Source organism: Sinocyclocheilus anshuiensis, unplaced genomic scaffold (genome assembly GCF_001515605.1).
Source record: "Sinocyclocheilus anshuiensis isolate Anshui unplaced genomic scaffold, SAMN03320099.WGS_v1.1 scaffold1421, whole genome shotgun sequence".
Taxonomy (NCBI): Eukaryota; Metazoa; Chordata; class Actinopteri; order Cypriniformes; family Cyprinidae; genus Sinocyclocheilus; species Sinocyclocheilus anshuiensis.
Window position 1 is genome coordinate 474786 of NW_015548279.1, and position 15678 is coordinate 490463.

General features: G+C 35.5%; 2 protein-coding genes across 2 annotated transcripts in view; both read left to right on the forward strand.

Annotated features, from left to right (window-relative positions):
- The window catches only part of LOC107655811 (phosphorylase b kinase gamma catalytic chain, skeletal muscle/heart isoform-like), a 10740-nt gene extending 5651 nt beyond the window's left edge, over positions 1 to 5089 (forward strand). Inside the window, exons 5-10 of the mRNA XM_016443395.1 lie at positions 729 to 794; positions 1343 to 1506; positions 3482 to 3572; positions 3686 to 3839; positions 3964 to 4089; positions 4509 to 5089. Coding sequence (XP_016298881.1) covers positions 729 to 794; positions 1343 to 1506; positions 3482 to 3572; positions 3686 to 3839; positions 3964 to 4089; positions 4509 to 4775 — 868 coding nt within the window. The 3' untranslated portion in view covers positions 4776 to 5089. The remainder of the gene's footprint in view (positions 1 to 728; positions 795 to 1342; positions 1507 to 3481; positions 3573 to 3685; positions 3840 to 3963; positions 4090 to 4508) is intronic.
- Positions 5090 to 6253: 1164 nt separating this feature from the next.
- Positions 6254 to 15678, forward strand: part of urb1 (URB1 ribosome biogenesis homolog) — a 51816-nt gene continuing 42391 nt past the window's right edge. Inside the window, exons 1-15 of the mRNA XM_016443415.1 lie at positions 6254 to 6481; positions 6791 to 6930; positions 7889 to 8040; positions 8199 to 8328; positions 8408 to 8504; positions 8586 to 8671; positions 8756 to 8881; positions 10877 to 11004; positions 11208 to 11403; positions 12361 to 12498; positions 13070 to 13243; positions 13326 to 13434; positions 13523 to 13648; positions 13746 to 13858; positions 14018 to 14137. Of these exons, the coding sequence (XP_016298901.1) occupies positions 6349 to 6481; positions 6791 to 6930; positions 7889 to 8040; positions 8199 to 8328; positions 8408 to 8504; positions 8586 to 8671; positions 8756 to 8881; positions 10877 to 11004; positions 11208 to 11403; positions 12361 to 12498; positions 13070 to 13243; positions 13326 to 13434; positions 13523 to 13648; positions 13746 to 13858; positions 14018 to 14137 (1968 nt within the window). The 5' untranslated portion in view covers positions 6254 to 6348. The remainder of the gene's footprint in view (positions 6482 to 6790; positions 6931 to 7888; positions 8041 to 8198; positions 8329 to 8407; positions 8505 to 8585; positions 8672 to 8755; positions 8882 to 10876; positions 11005 to 11207; positions 11404 to 12360; positions 12499 to 13069; positions 13244 to 13325; positions 13435 to 13522; positions 13649 to 13745; positions 13859 to 14017; positions 14138 to 15678) is intronic.

Below are 15678 nucleotides of genomic sequence, written 5' to 3' on the forward strand. Positions count from 1 at the left end.
TTTACGGGTTTGGAACGACATGGGGGTAAGTGATTAATGACAAAATTTTCATTTTGGGGTGGAGTATCCCTTTAAGCTGAACAAATTTTATAGGTATTTATTAAGCAGCAATGGAATAATGACTCATATTAGCGAGTGCATCTCTTCCTCATGGACTGCAGCAGATTTGTTCACTCTTCCAACAAGGCACTTGCAAGTTCTCAAACATATCTGAGGGGACACAACATGTGGTGTGCCACAGCAAGGACAATCAGCAGCCCTTTCTGTTCTCCTTTCTTACAATATGGACATTGCAGGACTATGTTATGTTCACACAGGAGAGCAGGAACCCTTGACTTCTTTCGTCTGGTGTTCACAGAATCAATAGAAACGTCTCTTTACTGTCCTAAGTTATTAAAACCTTAATTTCCTGCCACCTGTAAACTGTGAGTGTCTTAAAGTCTGTTCCACAGGTGCGATAATTGTTTGTGGTTCATCGAACAAGTATGAAAATGATTGTTTATACACTTTCCAATAAAGGTCTGTTAAGCGTATTTGGATTTTACAAAATTATATTGAGAAAACAAAATCCTGAAAAAGGGATGCTTCTTTTTGCTGAGTTTATATACTTTATATTATGTGTGTGTTTATAGTTTTTTAAATGAATATGAGGTCATGATAACTACATTAACTTTTCATTCTAATACCATTTGAAACATAGTTAAATGCAATAAATATTGTTCTCCCAGGATGAAGAAAGGAGAGCTTTTTGATTACCTAACCGAGAAGGTTACGCTCAGTGAAAAAGAGACAAGGTTAGTATAATGATTTCATGAAACCTGTCAAGAACATGTGCGGGTCATATTTCATCACAAAATCAAAAGTATAAAATAAACTTTTATATAAAACAAAGGCATGATAAAAATGCGTTTTTTGTCTTATTTGAATTATATATAAGTCGCTCTCATCATTTTTGTCATCGCACACACACGTGCACCGTTTTGAGAAATTGAGATAAATAAAAACACGACGTGAAATACAACATAGAAACTTTCTGAACCCCTTTGGACCTGAACTCCAGTTGTCAGATGTGATGATTACAGATGTGATAACTTGTTGCAATGAATAAAACAGATATGATCACCCCAGAGAAGAAAGTACATGTATTGTATTTTGTGTTTGATTTCTCAGAACTTCTGTGCTTTTCCTGAGTCGTAATGAACTCCTGCACTAAATAATGTCTCATCAACATGGAGTAATGTCTTGTTTTTTGTCTCGATTTTAGGATGAAATATGACCATAGCTCAATGTACAACAGTGCATTTTGTATATGTATTTGCAGCAGATTGTTTTTATTTTGCAGGAAGATTATGCGGTCGCTGTTAGAGGTGGTTCAGTTCCTTCACTCTCAAAACATTGTGCACAGAGATCTAAAGCCAGAAAACATCCTTCTGGATGACAATATGAACATCAAACTCACTGATTTTGGCTTTGCTGTGCAGAATGCACCAGGACAAAAACTTAATGGTAAGTTTGAAATGTTTTTTCTTAACGTGTGTGTCGTGATATTTTGTTCAGTATTTATTTTTTTAATACAATTTTAAAAATAAAGTGTATTTTTTGTTGTGCATGTGTGTGTAATTGTTAAAGGGGTCATATGATGTTGCTAAAAAAAACATTATTTGGTGTATTTGGTGTAATGAAATGTGTTTATGCGGTTTAAGGTTCAAAAAACACATTATTTTCCACATACTGTACATTATTGTTTCTCCTCTATGCCCCGCCTTTCTGAAACGCATTGATTTTTACAAAGCTCATCGGTCTGAAAAGCGAGGTGTGCTCTGATTGGCCAGCTATAGAGTGCGTTGTGATTGGCCCGAATACCTCAAGCGTGTGACAGAAATGTTATGCCCCTTACCAAATTGTGATGCCGTGCCCCGGCCGGAGCGATGAGACAAAAACTTTAAAACCCATTATAAACGAGGCATTTGTTGCATCCAGTGGGGACATAATTAAGAATTATAATGACTTATACTGTCTTTTTACGCGTTGCATGCAACTTTACAGATCTTCTTTATGCACCAAGAGCTTGTAACACTCAAAAAATTGAAATCGCATCATATGACCCCTTTAAATAGTCACAATATTGCCATATCAATCGCAGGCCCCTGAATCGAATCAAATCTTAATCGTTTATCGTGGCATGTTTTGCAAATGTTGTATCACTGACTAAGAGAATTGAGGTCAGATGGGATCATGATGAAACATCCGATTTGCATTTTCTGACCAGTAGTTGTCAGGTTTGTGGATCCGGGTTTCATGCTATCCTTATATGAGATGTTAATATGTTACATGGAACTGGAGGAGCTATTTGCTATTTGGTGTGCCCTCTGACCTTTAACCAGGAACAGAGTAGCTGCCACTGTTCCAAGAACGACCAATCAATTACATAAATGTATGTTTCATACAAACTGATAAGGGAGATTTTAATACACTTTACCGTGAGACTGTAAAAGGGTGAATTCAATAAAACCAATACTGTAAAAAAAAAAAATCTTATTAAGAATTATTATAATATAATATATATATATTATTCTAATATAATCTTATATTTTTGATGAATAATTTATATATAATAAATCATTATACAATATATGTGACCCTGGAGCACAAAAGCAGTCTTAAGTCGCTGGGGTATATTTGTAGCAATAGCCAGAAAAACACTATGGGTCAAAATTATTGATTTTTCTTTTATGCCAAAAATCATTAGGATATTAAGTAAAGATCACGTTCCATGAAGATATTTTGTAAATTTCCTACCGTAAATATATCAAAACTTAATTTTTGATTAGTAATATGCATTGCTAAGAACTTCATTTGGACAACTTTAAAGGCGATTTTCTCAATATTTTGATTTTTTTGGCACCCTCAGATTCCAGATTTTTCAATAGTTGTATCTCAGCCAAATATTGTTCGATCCTAACAAACCATAGATCAATGAAAGCTTATTTATTCAGCTTTCAGATGATGTATAGATCTCAATTTCGAAAAATTGACACTTAAGAATGGTTTTGTGTTCCAGGGTCACATATTATGTATGTTTTAATGTAACCAATATTCTAATATAATCCTATAAAATATCTAAAAATGTATAATATAACCTTATCATATTGATTATATTAAATTATAAGATATAATAATATAACATTTTTAATTTAAATAATGTTTCTCTCCTTTTATACATCATATATGCTACTATTTTTACTACCTACATTTATGCTGACAATGTAATGTGCCTGGACAGAATGTTTTTCATTAATGCAATAAAAAGATTGATTGGTTGATTGATTGTAAAACAAGAACAGGACATGAGATTTAACCAAAAAAAGTCATTTGTCATGCTGATGTACATGTTATGATTCCAAAATACATAAAATGTGCATGCATCACATAACTATGTGTTTCATTAGAGCTTCCTTTGATTTTGTGTCGTCACACATAGAGGTATGTGGAACGCCAGGCTATCTAGCCCCAGAGATTATCGAGTGCTCTATGGATCCTCACCACCAAGGTTACGGGGCCGCTGTTGATCTGTGAGTACACCCTCATATATTAGAAAAAGCTCGGTCTTGACGACCAACCAATTTAAATTCTACTTTTAAGTAGGGCTGAATGGAGAAATGGCACCGTTTCTTGTGTTTTTCAGCTGGAGCGCAGGGGTGATCATGTACACCCTTCTTGCAGGTTCTCCTCCTTTCTGGCACAGGAAGCAGATGCTAATGCTGCGCATGATCCTGTCGGGAAGCTACCAGTTCACCTCTCCGGAGTGGGACGACCGTTCAGACACTGTCAAAGACCTGGTGCGTCTGAAGCAGATCAGGGAATATCAAATGAGTGGAATACACTTGTTTAGCTTTACCAGCCAATGAATACAAGCCTACAATAGATCCGCTAACCTGCACTCTGTACTGCGAACTTTTTCAGATCTCCACGTTGTTGGTGGTGAATCCTGAGGCACGTTACACTGCCAGAGATGCCTTAAACCACCCTTTCTTCCAGCAGTATGTGGTCGCAGAGGTGCGACATTTCAGCCCGTACAGGAAGTTCAAGGTGGGGTCTATATAATTGAGAATAATATGTAGTTATTGAATTACTTGGCAATAAACAAACCAGAGGAAATCTGCAATTTTGAATGAATCGGCTGAGCGAATGATTCAATGATCCATTGATAAAGCCAGTTACTTGGATTGTTCTGAATAGCCGATTTGAATGAATTGGTTGAATGAATGATTCAATGTCTCAACCTAATCGAAGTTGTAGTTTTTTTCTGCAACAGTAGATTTTGCTGATGCGGACTTCATTTGGTTGGTAACAGCCTATACGGTGTCATATACGGTTGATTTGAATTGTATTGATTTATCACATTTAAGAATTTGACAGAAAAGATGACAAATACACACACACACACAAAAAAAAAATGCCCCAATGGAAATCCATGTAGATTTATCGCAAACACTTGTGTTTTTCAGGTAATCTGCATGACAGTTTTGGCAACAATGCGCATTTACTGCAATTATCGACGTGCCAAGCCAGTTACCAAAGATGTGATCAAGAGCGACCCCTATGCAGTAAAGCCTATTCGCAAGCTCATCGATGCCTGTGCATTCAAGATTTATGGACACTGGGTAAAGAAGGGCCAGACACAGAACAGAGCTGCCCTGTTTGAGAATAGTCCAAAAGCTATCTTGCTTTCTCTAGCAGCGGAAACAGATGATTCATCTCTCAGAATGATGTAATATAATATATGTGAAAACTGTACAGGATAGTATGTTCAAGAAATGGTTATGATCAATGCTGCATGACATCGTGAGATGTTTCAATATGAGAGTAAATCTACACTTTCACTTCAGTTGCATAAATTGCTTCCAACTTTTAACTCCACTGAACCTGGACACCTGAAGTTCTCATGATAATTCAGGTCATGTTTATTTATTCTAATATATATATGAATTATTTGAAATATTAAAACAAACAAACAAAAATATCATATGAAACAAAGTGTGTATGCAAACTGATTTTATGATGTGTATAATGTGGGAGCTATAATACATCCAGATCTGCCAAATACACATTTCTTTATTGATGGCCACTCAAATATTATAATATAATAAGAACAATTCCAATTGGGCCCAATTGAGTCATCAGATCAAAACATGACTCGTTAGTTGGATTTCCGAATCAACTGATTCATTAAAAAGAACCAACCAATTTAAAACAAGGAGACCAGATTTCCTAAATGGAAACCAGGGACATTTTCTACTATGAATTAAAAAAAAATAGCAATATATATTTTTGTAATTATCGTGAGTTCTATAATTAATAATGATGTTTCCAGGTCAAACTGATCCTAAATGGTTTTAATACAATTAAAAAAATCACACTATAAAAAAGTAAACAGCAACTATTTCAAAGAGCAAACCGATCAAAACAGTAGCATACTGTAATGAAATTAGTACTTATAAGAACACATTACAAAAAAGACCACCCATATCACTCTGATCCTGATATAAATTGTATATAATCTTTTTTGAGAATGAAACATTTTCTTATGAACTTATATGATTTCTTTTGATAAAATATGTCATGCAATATAATTTTATATGGGTATAACAGAAATAATAGCTAGGCTACAACACCACTGAGTGTTTGTAATAACTTCTGACTGATCCAATGTGGATCTTGGTCAAATGATGAGGCAGAAATATATAGTTAATAACATTTTAGAAGAATTTTATGGGGATATGCAACTTATGTGGGGTGTGAAAGAAATGTAACTAATTACTGTTTCCAAAAAGTAATATTTAATAATATTACTTTTGAAGGAGTAACTAGTACTGAGTAATATATAACATTTTTTGAGTAACTAGCCCAAAACTGGTTCTGAAACTATAGTGAAATGCTCCTTTTGTAAACGCTTCGCAAATTGTGATCGAGAAGCACACTAATAAGTATGGGCTGAGGGGCGAAATGCACTTCTAGCAGAATACCATACATTATAACCAGTTGGTTCATTCTGATTAAATGGAATGTATGCAGACCAGTGATGCAAACCCTTTTAGCTGCAACAAGATTGGAAAGAACCGGATTCACAGACCAAAGTCCTGGCTCATTAATATATACCACGTTACGCTTGTGAAATGAATATGAATGAGGTGACGTCTAGAGTGACGTCAGCACGTCAAAATTAATATTCATAAGATAAGCCTTTCCACGTGTTTTGCTGCTCTGTCGCTCTGGTTTTACGCTTCCGCTGCTCCATGTGTCTGTTTTCATACAGTCTGTGGTTTTCATTTACAGTGAGATACAGCAATGGCTACTAAACGTCAAAATGGGGATCCTCTTGAGTCCGCTACAACAACTAAGAAAACCAAAACAGACGAAAGCGAGTTCACTGGCACGGTCTTTAAATCCATGCTAAAGGATTCAACTAAAGCGCTAAAGGGTAAGTGTATTTTATTGTAGCTGGTCAGTCGTCTGCTTACAGCTGAAAATCATGTGTTGCAGTTTTTATGTTTTATTTGAAAATGCTCGATTCGTGTACATTGTAATTTTCTCTAAATGCTAAATATCACGCTTCCAGTGTTCGCTCCCCCAGACTTTTATTTTGTTTTTCACATTTTATGGTGCTCAGAACTCGCTGTAGTTACAGTAAAAACGCAGAATTAATACAAAATGTTTACTTCGAACTTACTGTAAGAGAACAAATGTTAACATTGTACTTAATCATAAACCTCTTTTATATATTATGTAGGTTTGGAGACCTTCGTAAGATTTGCGAAGAAACTTCCATGCGCTGAAATCTATGATGCAGTCGAAGGCTACATAAAAATCTCAGTTGAATGTTCAGAAATTTTCGCATTACTGGAGGAAGAAAATAATTCTGAGTCTGAAGTAAGTCATCTATCTATCTATCTATCTATCTGTTTGTTCATCTATCTATCTATCTATCTATCTATCTATCTATCTATCTATCCGTCCGTCCATCCATCCATCCACCCATCCGTCCATCCATCCATCCGTCCATCTGTCTGTCTGTCTGTCTGTCTGTGTTTTATTTTATTAACCAGGCTTGTTGAACAGTTGCAGCCCTGTCTATTGAATACTGGTGTTTCATTGTGTTTTATTCACACATATATTCTGTGTTTGGATTGCTATACTAGTGTACTTTTTTTTTACACTGCATAATGCCTGCTATTCGTAATAAATAGTACATAAAACATTATGCAATCATGGCCTCACTGCTTTGAATGTAGAATTCAGCATCATCTCACTAAGAATCACGGACATTTTACATTACATTTACATTTATGCATTTGACAGATGCTTTTATCCAACTTGTACTGCATTCACAGGATACTTTTAATAAGTTCATGCATTCCCTGAATCAAACCCACGGCCTTGCCATTGTTAGTGCCACGTTCTACTCTTTGAGTACAGAGTTTGACTACAGAAATGCTTTGCATTTTCCATTTACTTCAGTGTAAAATGTCTTGTTTTTAAGAGTCCATAATCATACAGTGAGTCAAGAAAGGGGGAGAATAGGCTTCCAGTTCTTTCATCACATAGGAAAGGGAAGGTCTAGCTGCATTACATTGTGGTATTAACATAATACATTTTGGCAAATAAAGAAGTTTCTCCAGGTGTTTCATGCATACAGTAAAATGTTCATGCTGTGCACACTATTCATTCTGCAGACTTAGACAGATGTTGTATGCTGACTTGCCAACATTAGTTCTTTTTGGTGCACAAAATATGCAGTTGCAATTGACTATAATTAAAGAGTTTACTGTTTGCATCGTTACTTTTGCATCATAATCACAGCTTAAATTCTATTTAATATATTTTGTAGATGATGCTGATATTTCAGAGTCTAGAAATGATTTTGCTGCGGACGGCCAGTGATCTGTCTCAGTTGAGCATGGTGGGCTCCAACATAGTTAGGAAGACCGTCTCCACTCACATGAAACTTCTACTGTCCTCTCTACATTCGGAGAATCACAGGTATTTCTTATGCAAAGCTTAATCAGATATTTGCATTTATTTTATGGTATTTGTGGGTTAATATCTTTATAGTATGATATGATAAGCAGGCAAAATTAATCATTTGAAATGTTTTGAATGCACTCATTGCGGTTTGTGTACCTTCTTTTTTTGGACAGGTTTGTCCGCCAGTGTCTGTGTTTCCTGTCCGCAGTGGTATCTCAGGGTGCGGAGGCTGCGAGGGATGTCTTCAGTCAAATACACTTCAGTAAAGGTCTCATCAGCCTCTCACGGAGAAGAGACAAAACTGTTAAGTGCTTTACAAACTGTAAATAGCACATAACTTTTACATAACATTTGCAATTTAATTATTGTGTTAATTTTCCAGGGAAAGCCAGATGTTAGAATGGCTTACATACAGTTTGTCCTTTCGTTCCTGATGTCTGGAGACAATACAACTATTGGCCAGATACTGGAGGCTAAAGGTATCAACAAACCAAATCTGTGTGCATTATGAATTGTGTCTTTAAATGGTCTTACATTATTATTTTTCTGTCGCCCTTTAGATTTTTTGTCTGAAATCTTGACCAGTGGACTTAAAGAAGACAGATTATCCATCGTAAACCTGATTCTGTCCACGCTGCAAACCAGAGTAAGACCCTTCCTTATGAATGCCATTTACCAAAGTGAGGTGCTGTCCATAAATGTCATAACTTTTTAATGTATTTGGCCATAGGTTGTGCAGAACAAGACCATCATGAAAACTCAGAAAGTGCGTTTCTTTAGTCCTTCCATACTGGGACAGTTTGCCTCTCTCTATAAGTGGAACGGGATTGTGGATGTCAGCGTGGCTGAGAAAGAGGTACAGTGGAAGCTCAACAATACCATCTCTGACTCTGTCTCTCTATACAGAGCATGATTTGCATGGGTAATTCAAATCCCTGTTATATTAGTTTCTAGACAGACAATGTTGTTATCCAATAGATTTGGCTGTATTAGAATGATAAATTGATGTATTTCATTGGCTGACACAATAAAAATGATCTGAATCTGAATAATCTGAACCCAACAAATTATGGTACGTTTTTCTATCTAAAATAGTTAAATCTGTTGGATTCTCCACAGAAATGAAAGGGTTAATTTGTTAACCCTATGGGTGTGGTGTCGCAAAGTACTGATGTTGACAATAAACATGATATTTAAAAATGCATAACAACACTTTACAATAAGGTTCCATTAGTAAACATGAACTTACAATGAAAAAAATCAGTGAAGAATTTATTAATCCAAGTTAGTTCATTTCAGCTTTTAGTAATACATAATCAAAAGTTGTATCTGTTTAATGGACATGAACTAACAACGGACGGTTGTATTTTTATAAACTAACATGAACTAATTAATAAAAACTATAGCAAATCTACTGCACATTGTTAATGTTACACTGTAAAAAAAATTCTGTAAAATGTATGGTAAAAAAACAGCAGCTGTGGTTGCCAGAATTTTACTGTAAAAAATACGGTAGCGCCATTTTAGGTTTTACGGTTTTAACTTAAATTTACAGTTAAATACCGTAATTTCATTAACTGATATAATGTTAATATACCAACCCACTGAAGTACTGAAATCTGTTTTGTACCTTTGTTAACACTGCACCAAAAGCAGGTGGTGATGAGAAAATCACATGATGAACCAAAGCCTATCACAAGCAGCTTTTAAATATTAATATATATAGAAGGTGCACAGTGTCATTCACACAAACACTAAACACCATCATGGTAACATGCATGAAAATGAAATAATGCAATAAACATTAATTGAACAACATTAGATGTAACATACAACCCTAATGTACACAACTGATAAGAAAAAACTAAGAAACATTATTTAAACAAAAAAAACATCAAATTTGAAATGTAACGCAGGGAATTCTGGGAATGTCAATTTACGGTTATTCACTGTAAATTATACAATCTTTTTCACTTAAAAAAAAAAACGGTATACTACCGTAAAATTACATGTAATGTCCAATAGTTTTTCACCATATATAGTAGGGGAACTTACCGTTAACCATTTAACAGGTTTTTATTGTAGCATTTTTACAGTCTTTTACCATTAAATTCACTGTGATTTTTTTTACAGTGTAGTTAATGCATTAACTAACGTTAACTAAAGGGACCTTGCCAAAAAAAGGAAATGTTGATATCATGTTAATAATACTACACATACAGTGATATCATAAGATGAAGAGGAAGAAGTTGTTGCTGCTGCATCATTTTTTGGATTTCGTAAAGAAAAGACGGGGTGTTATAGACCCCAGTCTGCAGGAAGTGCCGATCAGCAGAAAATTAATTTTGTATGGTTTTGTACAGTCATGGTTATAAACTCTCTTTCCACCTCCCTATACTTATTGAGGGTGGTTCATAGGCCAAAATAGAGACAAGAACAAGAAATAAACAAAGTCAAAGGTTAACTTAACTTTTAGCATTATCTATTTTATCCCAAAATTTCTACTGATATCACAATAATATTTGCTATTGTGAATTATTTTTTGGCCATTATAATTGTGTAGTAAAAACCTGAAATTGTGACAGCCCTTGTGGAAAATCTTGCTTGGGACCTCTAGATAATTAAAAAGAAGTTCTTTGACATGTTCCTGTTAGTAACAATGTAATTAGAAGGTAATAATATAATTCTATTATAAGGTTGTAGGTGAGGGAAAATAATATTAACCAATAATGTCACATTATTATTATCAAACTCTGATGGATAACATCAAGTCCCCTCCTAGGTTTATTTGAATGGTCAATACAGAACCTTTCAGAATGTCTTTAAGCTTTTTGCATCCAACATCTTTTAGAAACAGAAGGATGAAGGTGAAGGGAAGCGTATAGTGAGGGAGCTGGTGCATAACTTCCTGCTGGACCTCTGCTCCTCTCGCAAACATGGCATCAGTTTTCATGACCCGAGCCTGGGCACCGCTGGAAGGTAAGTCTTTGAGATCTTCATATCGTCATTCTTTCAGCTAAATTTTATTGTATTTTATTCTATAGTTGTTTTAAACACCGTTTTGTAAAATATGACTCTACTAGCACAAAATCTCCCAAGTGTAAAAGAAATAAGGTCAAGTCAAATGTGCCCAAAATGCTTTCCCCTCATTGTACTTTTATCACCTTGTTGTACCCATTCAGAGCAGGAAACATTGTTCTTCTGCAGTTCCTGGTGGGGCTGAAGCAGGCTACCGAGGATGAGATGGTAGCGGAGCTGGTTGTTAGTGTTCTGAAGGCCAGTCCTGATATACTGACCAGATACTTTAAAGAAACCAATTTCTCATTCAGTCCACGAAACAAAAGCACTTGGCTGGAAAACATCACTCTACTCAAGAAAGTGAGTCTGAAGCCTTTGTATGTATTTACCTGTGCCCTTCAGCAAGTAGGAAATATACAGAAATTGAATAAAGCTATCAAACACTAAATAGTAAATTAAATATAGACGAATCCTTAAAGTGCCCCTATTATGGGTAAAGAAAGGTTCATATTTTGGCTTTGGGAGTCACCAACAACAGGTTGACATGCATGCAAGGTCAAAAAACACTTTCATTGTCTTATAATATGCATTTATTTTGACCTTACTTGCTCAACGACTCTCAAACGATTCGCTCAACGATTCATTTTTCCAAACCCCTCCTTTGCGTGATGCTAATCTGCGGTGATTGGTCCGATTGGTCTCATTTTCATTTCATCTTGCCTGTAATGCCTGATAAAGCAGTGTTTGTGAGCGCAGTGCTGCTTTGTGTACAGCGTTACCGGGGAAACCGCTATGTTACCGCTCCTAAAGCAGCACCTAGTGGCAAAGAATCAATTTGCATTTTAATTCAGACCAACGGGAAAAGACCAACAAGTGGGCGGGTAATATGCTAATGTTTCATGTTGACTTCAACATGAAACGGCTTGGGATTCGTTTTAAAAACGACTCGTTTCAGTGATTCAGAGTTGACTCTTTTGAGAGACAATAACTTTATACACGGTGCACTTTCAGATTTAAAACTTTGCAGGATGTTTCCATTCACTTAGAGCCGTGTTGCACACCGCATGAAAGGTAATTTTCAAAAATCCATAATAGGGGCACTTTAAAGCTACAAAAGTTATTGATTTCCTCTTTTTAACGTGCTAATTTTGACAGCACTAGTTGCTTTATGTGATTTTTATACTGTATCATGTGATGGAGCGCTTTCATTTAGTTTGAACTGTAATAACAAGGCCATTTTACATCTTATTTATATTGTGCATCCTTTTGCCTTAACTCAGACAGTTATGACTTACTCGTGGTTTGATATTGTTGCAGATTTATGAGGCTCAGCCGGAGGTGTCCAAGGCTTTCCAGATGAGTGAAATGATTCCTTTACCTCGTCTGCTGTCTATGGTGTTGGTCACGTCTCTTCCTTCAGTGTGCAATAAAGCCTTCTTCACTCAAGGTCTCAATGTAAGCGGTAGATTCAACCAATCATATAATCACAACCTGTGATGCACAGTATATTGCTGCTTTTACCATTATAGGCCAATGTTAAAATATTATTACAATTTAAAATAACTGTTTTCTATTTGAACATATTTCAAAATGTAATTTATTCCTTTAATGGCAAAGCTGAATTTTCAGCATCATTACTCCTTTCTTCAGTGTCACATGATCCTGCAGAAATCAATCTAATATGCTCAATTTTCTGCTCAAGGAAAATTTCTTATTATTATCAATGTTGAAAACATTTGTGCTGCCAAATATTTTGTGGCGATCATTTTTTTTCAGTATTCTCTTTTAAAAGAACACCATTTATTTAAAAATATGATATTTTTGTAATTTTAAAAATGTAATTACTGTCACTTTTTATCAATTTATTGGATCCTTTGTTGAATAAAAGTATTAATTTGTTAAAAAAAATAATCATACTGACCCCAAACTTTTAAATGGTTCTATGACAACTTGTTCACCTGTGCACTGATACAGTAAAGTTATCATTCTTCAACATTATTTGAAATATTTCTTGTTTTTCTAATAGCTACCCAACTTGGTGGTCCAGCACACAACAATTTCCCTCCTGGCATTTATTCTGAAGCGAGCACAGAAAAACATTGAACACTGTCTGGACAAAACAGTCTGGGAGAGTTCAGACATTTACAGCCCTGCCGTGATGGAGGAGTTTGTGCAGCTTTACAGAGAGGCACTGAGCAAGGTGAGGATGATGGGAAAACAGAATGATTATTTCATGGTATCATATTATTTCACAATGAATATTTATCCTTTTGCTGCCACAGATTCTACCGGACATGGTGTCCGTTGTTTCCAACTGGCAGTCGCACTCAAAGGAGAAGGAAGATGCAGTAAAGACGATAGGCACAGGACAAAAACAGAGCGAAGAACACAGTAATAACCAAATAGTTAATGCTCTTTTGTAGCTATAGGCTTGTTATTGTTCAAACGCAATAATTCTGAAATGCTTGTTCTCAAACAGCACGGCAGGACGATCCACAGCTCATCCTGGTGAAAGCTCTGCTGCTTCAGGTCATGTGTTTGTATCAGAGGGTGGTGCCTCACCTTGTCAGCCAGAGCAAATTCGACTTTAGCAAACTCCTAAAAGGTATGACACATTGATTGAGAACAGATGTAACAAATATAGTGCATTTACCTTCTAACCTGTTATGGAAGGAGTAAGTGACTTATTAAAACATTTGCAGGCATTGTGACAGAGAGTGGAATGAAACAGGAAGTTCCTCCAGTTCTACAGTATCAAATTCTACAACTGGCTTTGGAACTTCCTGCAAGCAAATTCTCCTGGTTTCGTGTTCAGGTAAAAACGTTTGTAAGGTTTATTTTTTATTAATTCATTTTTTTTGTGACCACATTTGTCTTCAACATTTGGTTTGCTGATGTTTTTCAGAATGTGTATTTTGTTTCTTTTAAGCTTAAGATCATCATGTTTTCCCCTTTTTTTCCTCCCAAAACACAGGATCTACCAGATCCAGATCCTGAAAAAGGAGAGAAATCAGTCTTCTATTTGCTACTTAAAATGTTTGTAAGTAGTAACAGTAACTACTTGAAGACTTCAACCAGGATGCTGGTCATAAAAGTAAGTTTCATTCTCCTAACAACCAAAAACTGCATACAAAACCTATATTTTTAATTTAAATAAAGATAATTTATTATATTTTATATTATAATTTAAATAGAATATTAATATAATATAATACAATACAATATTAAAGGGATAGTTCACCCAAAAATGAAAATGCTGTCATCAATTACTCACCCTCATGTCGTTCCAAAACCATAAGACCTTCGTTCATCTTCGGAACACAAATTAAGATATTTTTGATGAAATCCGAAAGCTTTCTGACCCAGCATAGAGAGCAGCGTAACTGAAATGTTCCCAGACCCAGAAACGTAGTAAGGACATCAGTAAAATAGTCCATGTGACATCTGTGGCTGAACTGTAATTTTATGAAGCTGCAAGAATACTTTTTATGCACAAAGAAAACGAAAATAATGACTTTATTCAACAACTCTTCTCCTCCAAATCACGCCTTCCGCCATTATCGAGAGTACTTCTGCACGTAAACAACGCATGATGCTGCTGACATCGAACACGCATGTTTCTGTGCAGAGGAACGCACACTCTTGCCATATGATGATTCATGGTGTGTTCCACATAAAAATGAACAGCACATGGGTTTGGACCACAGATTTATAGTACAGAACTGGATTGCTCATGATGTTATAAAAGTGAGGCCACCTCACTGCCATATTGGTATTCCCATACATTCTATTGAATTATTAGGAAATCGTAGGGATGGGCGATATGGGCTTAAAAATGTATCACAATAATTCATGATATTTATTGCGATAACGATATCAATGACGATAATTTAGGGAATCCTGTTTCTTTAGAGAAAAAAATTATCTTTCCTATTTTTACCCAAAATAGGGTGTTGTGAGCAGTACACACGTAATGTAATGACTGTTTAATTAATACTGGAAGTCGGAGGGCGCCCTTGCGCAGAAACTCCACATATGCATAGCAGAAGTAATGCTCCAGGAAATCCCTAATATGGACAGAGGTATACAGTGATCGTTGTAGCTGAATAAAACGCAGATAGAGGAAACCTGAAGACAATAAACATGCGATTGCACAAAATATATGGTATCTGTGTTCTTCAAGCAATCTTGGGTATTTTTTATAAGGATAAAATATATTTATAATGCAATGCTAATCGACATAGCCTTTATCACTGTATATAATGCTAAAAATAGTATGATTTCTGCCTTATTCTGTGATACGAAACCACATCTGATCACAAAAATAAGTTATTTCAAACACTCAACTATGTTATGAAGTTAATATGGAGAAAAAGCACTTCAATAAATAATATCTTTGTTGGACAACAGTTTTGTAAAAGACTCATTCACATGTAAAACTGTAATGCACATGTACTACGGTAGTACATTTACTCAAGGTCAGACCGATTTTTGTCGCACTGTACAGCCCTATTCAAACCTGTTCCAGATTGTAGAAGGAGCTGCTCAATTTCACGTCCGCCTTCCTTCACGTCACTCCACACAGTCGCACACAGAAATATGTCAACAACTAGACTTTATCGTTATTATCGTGGG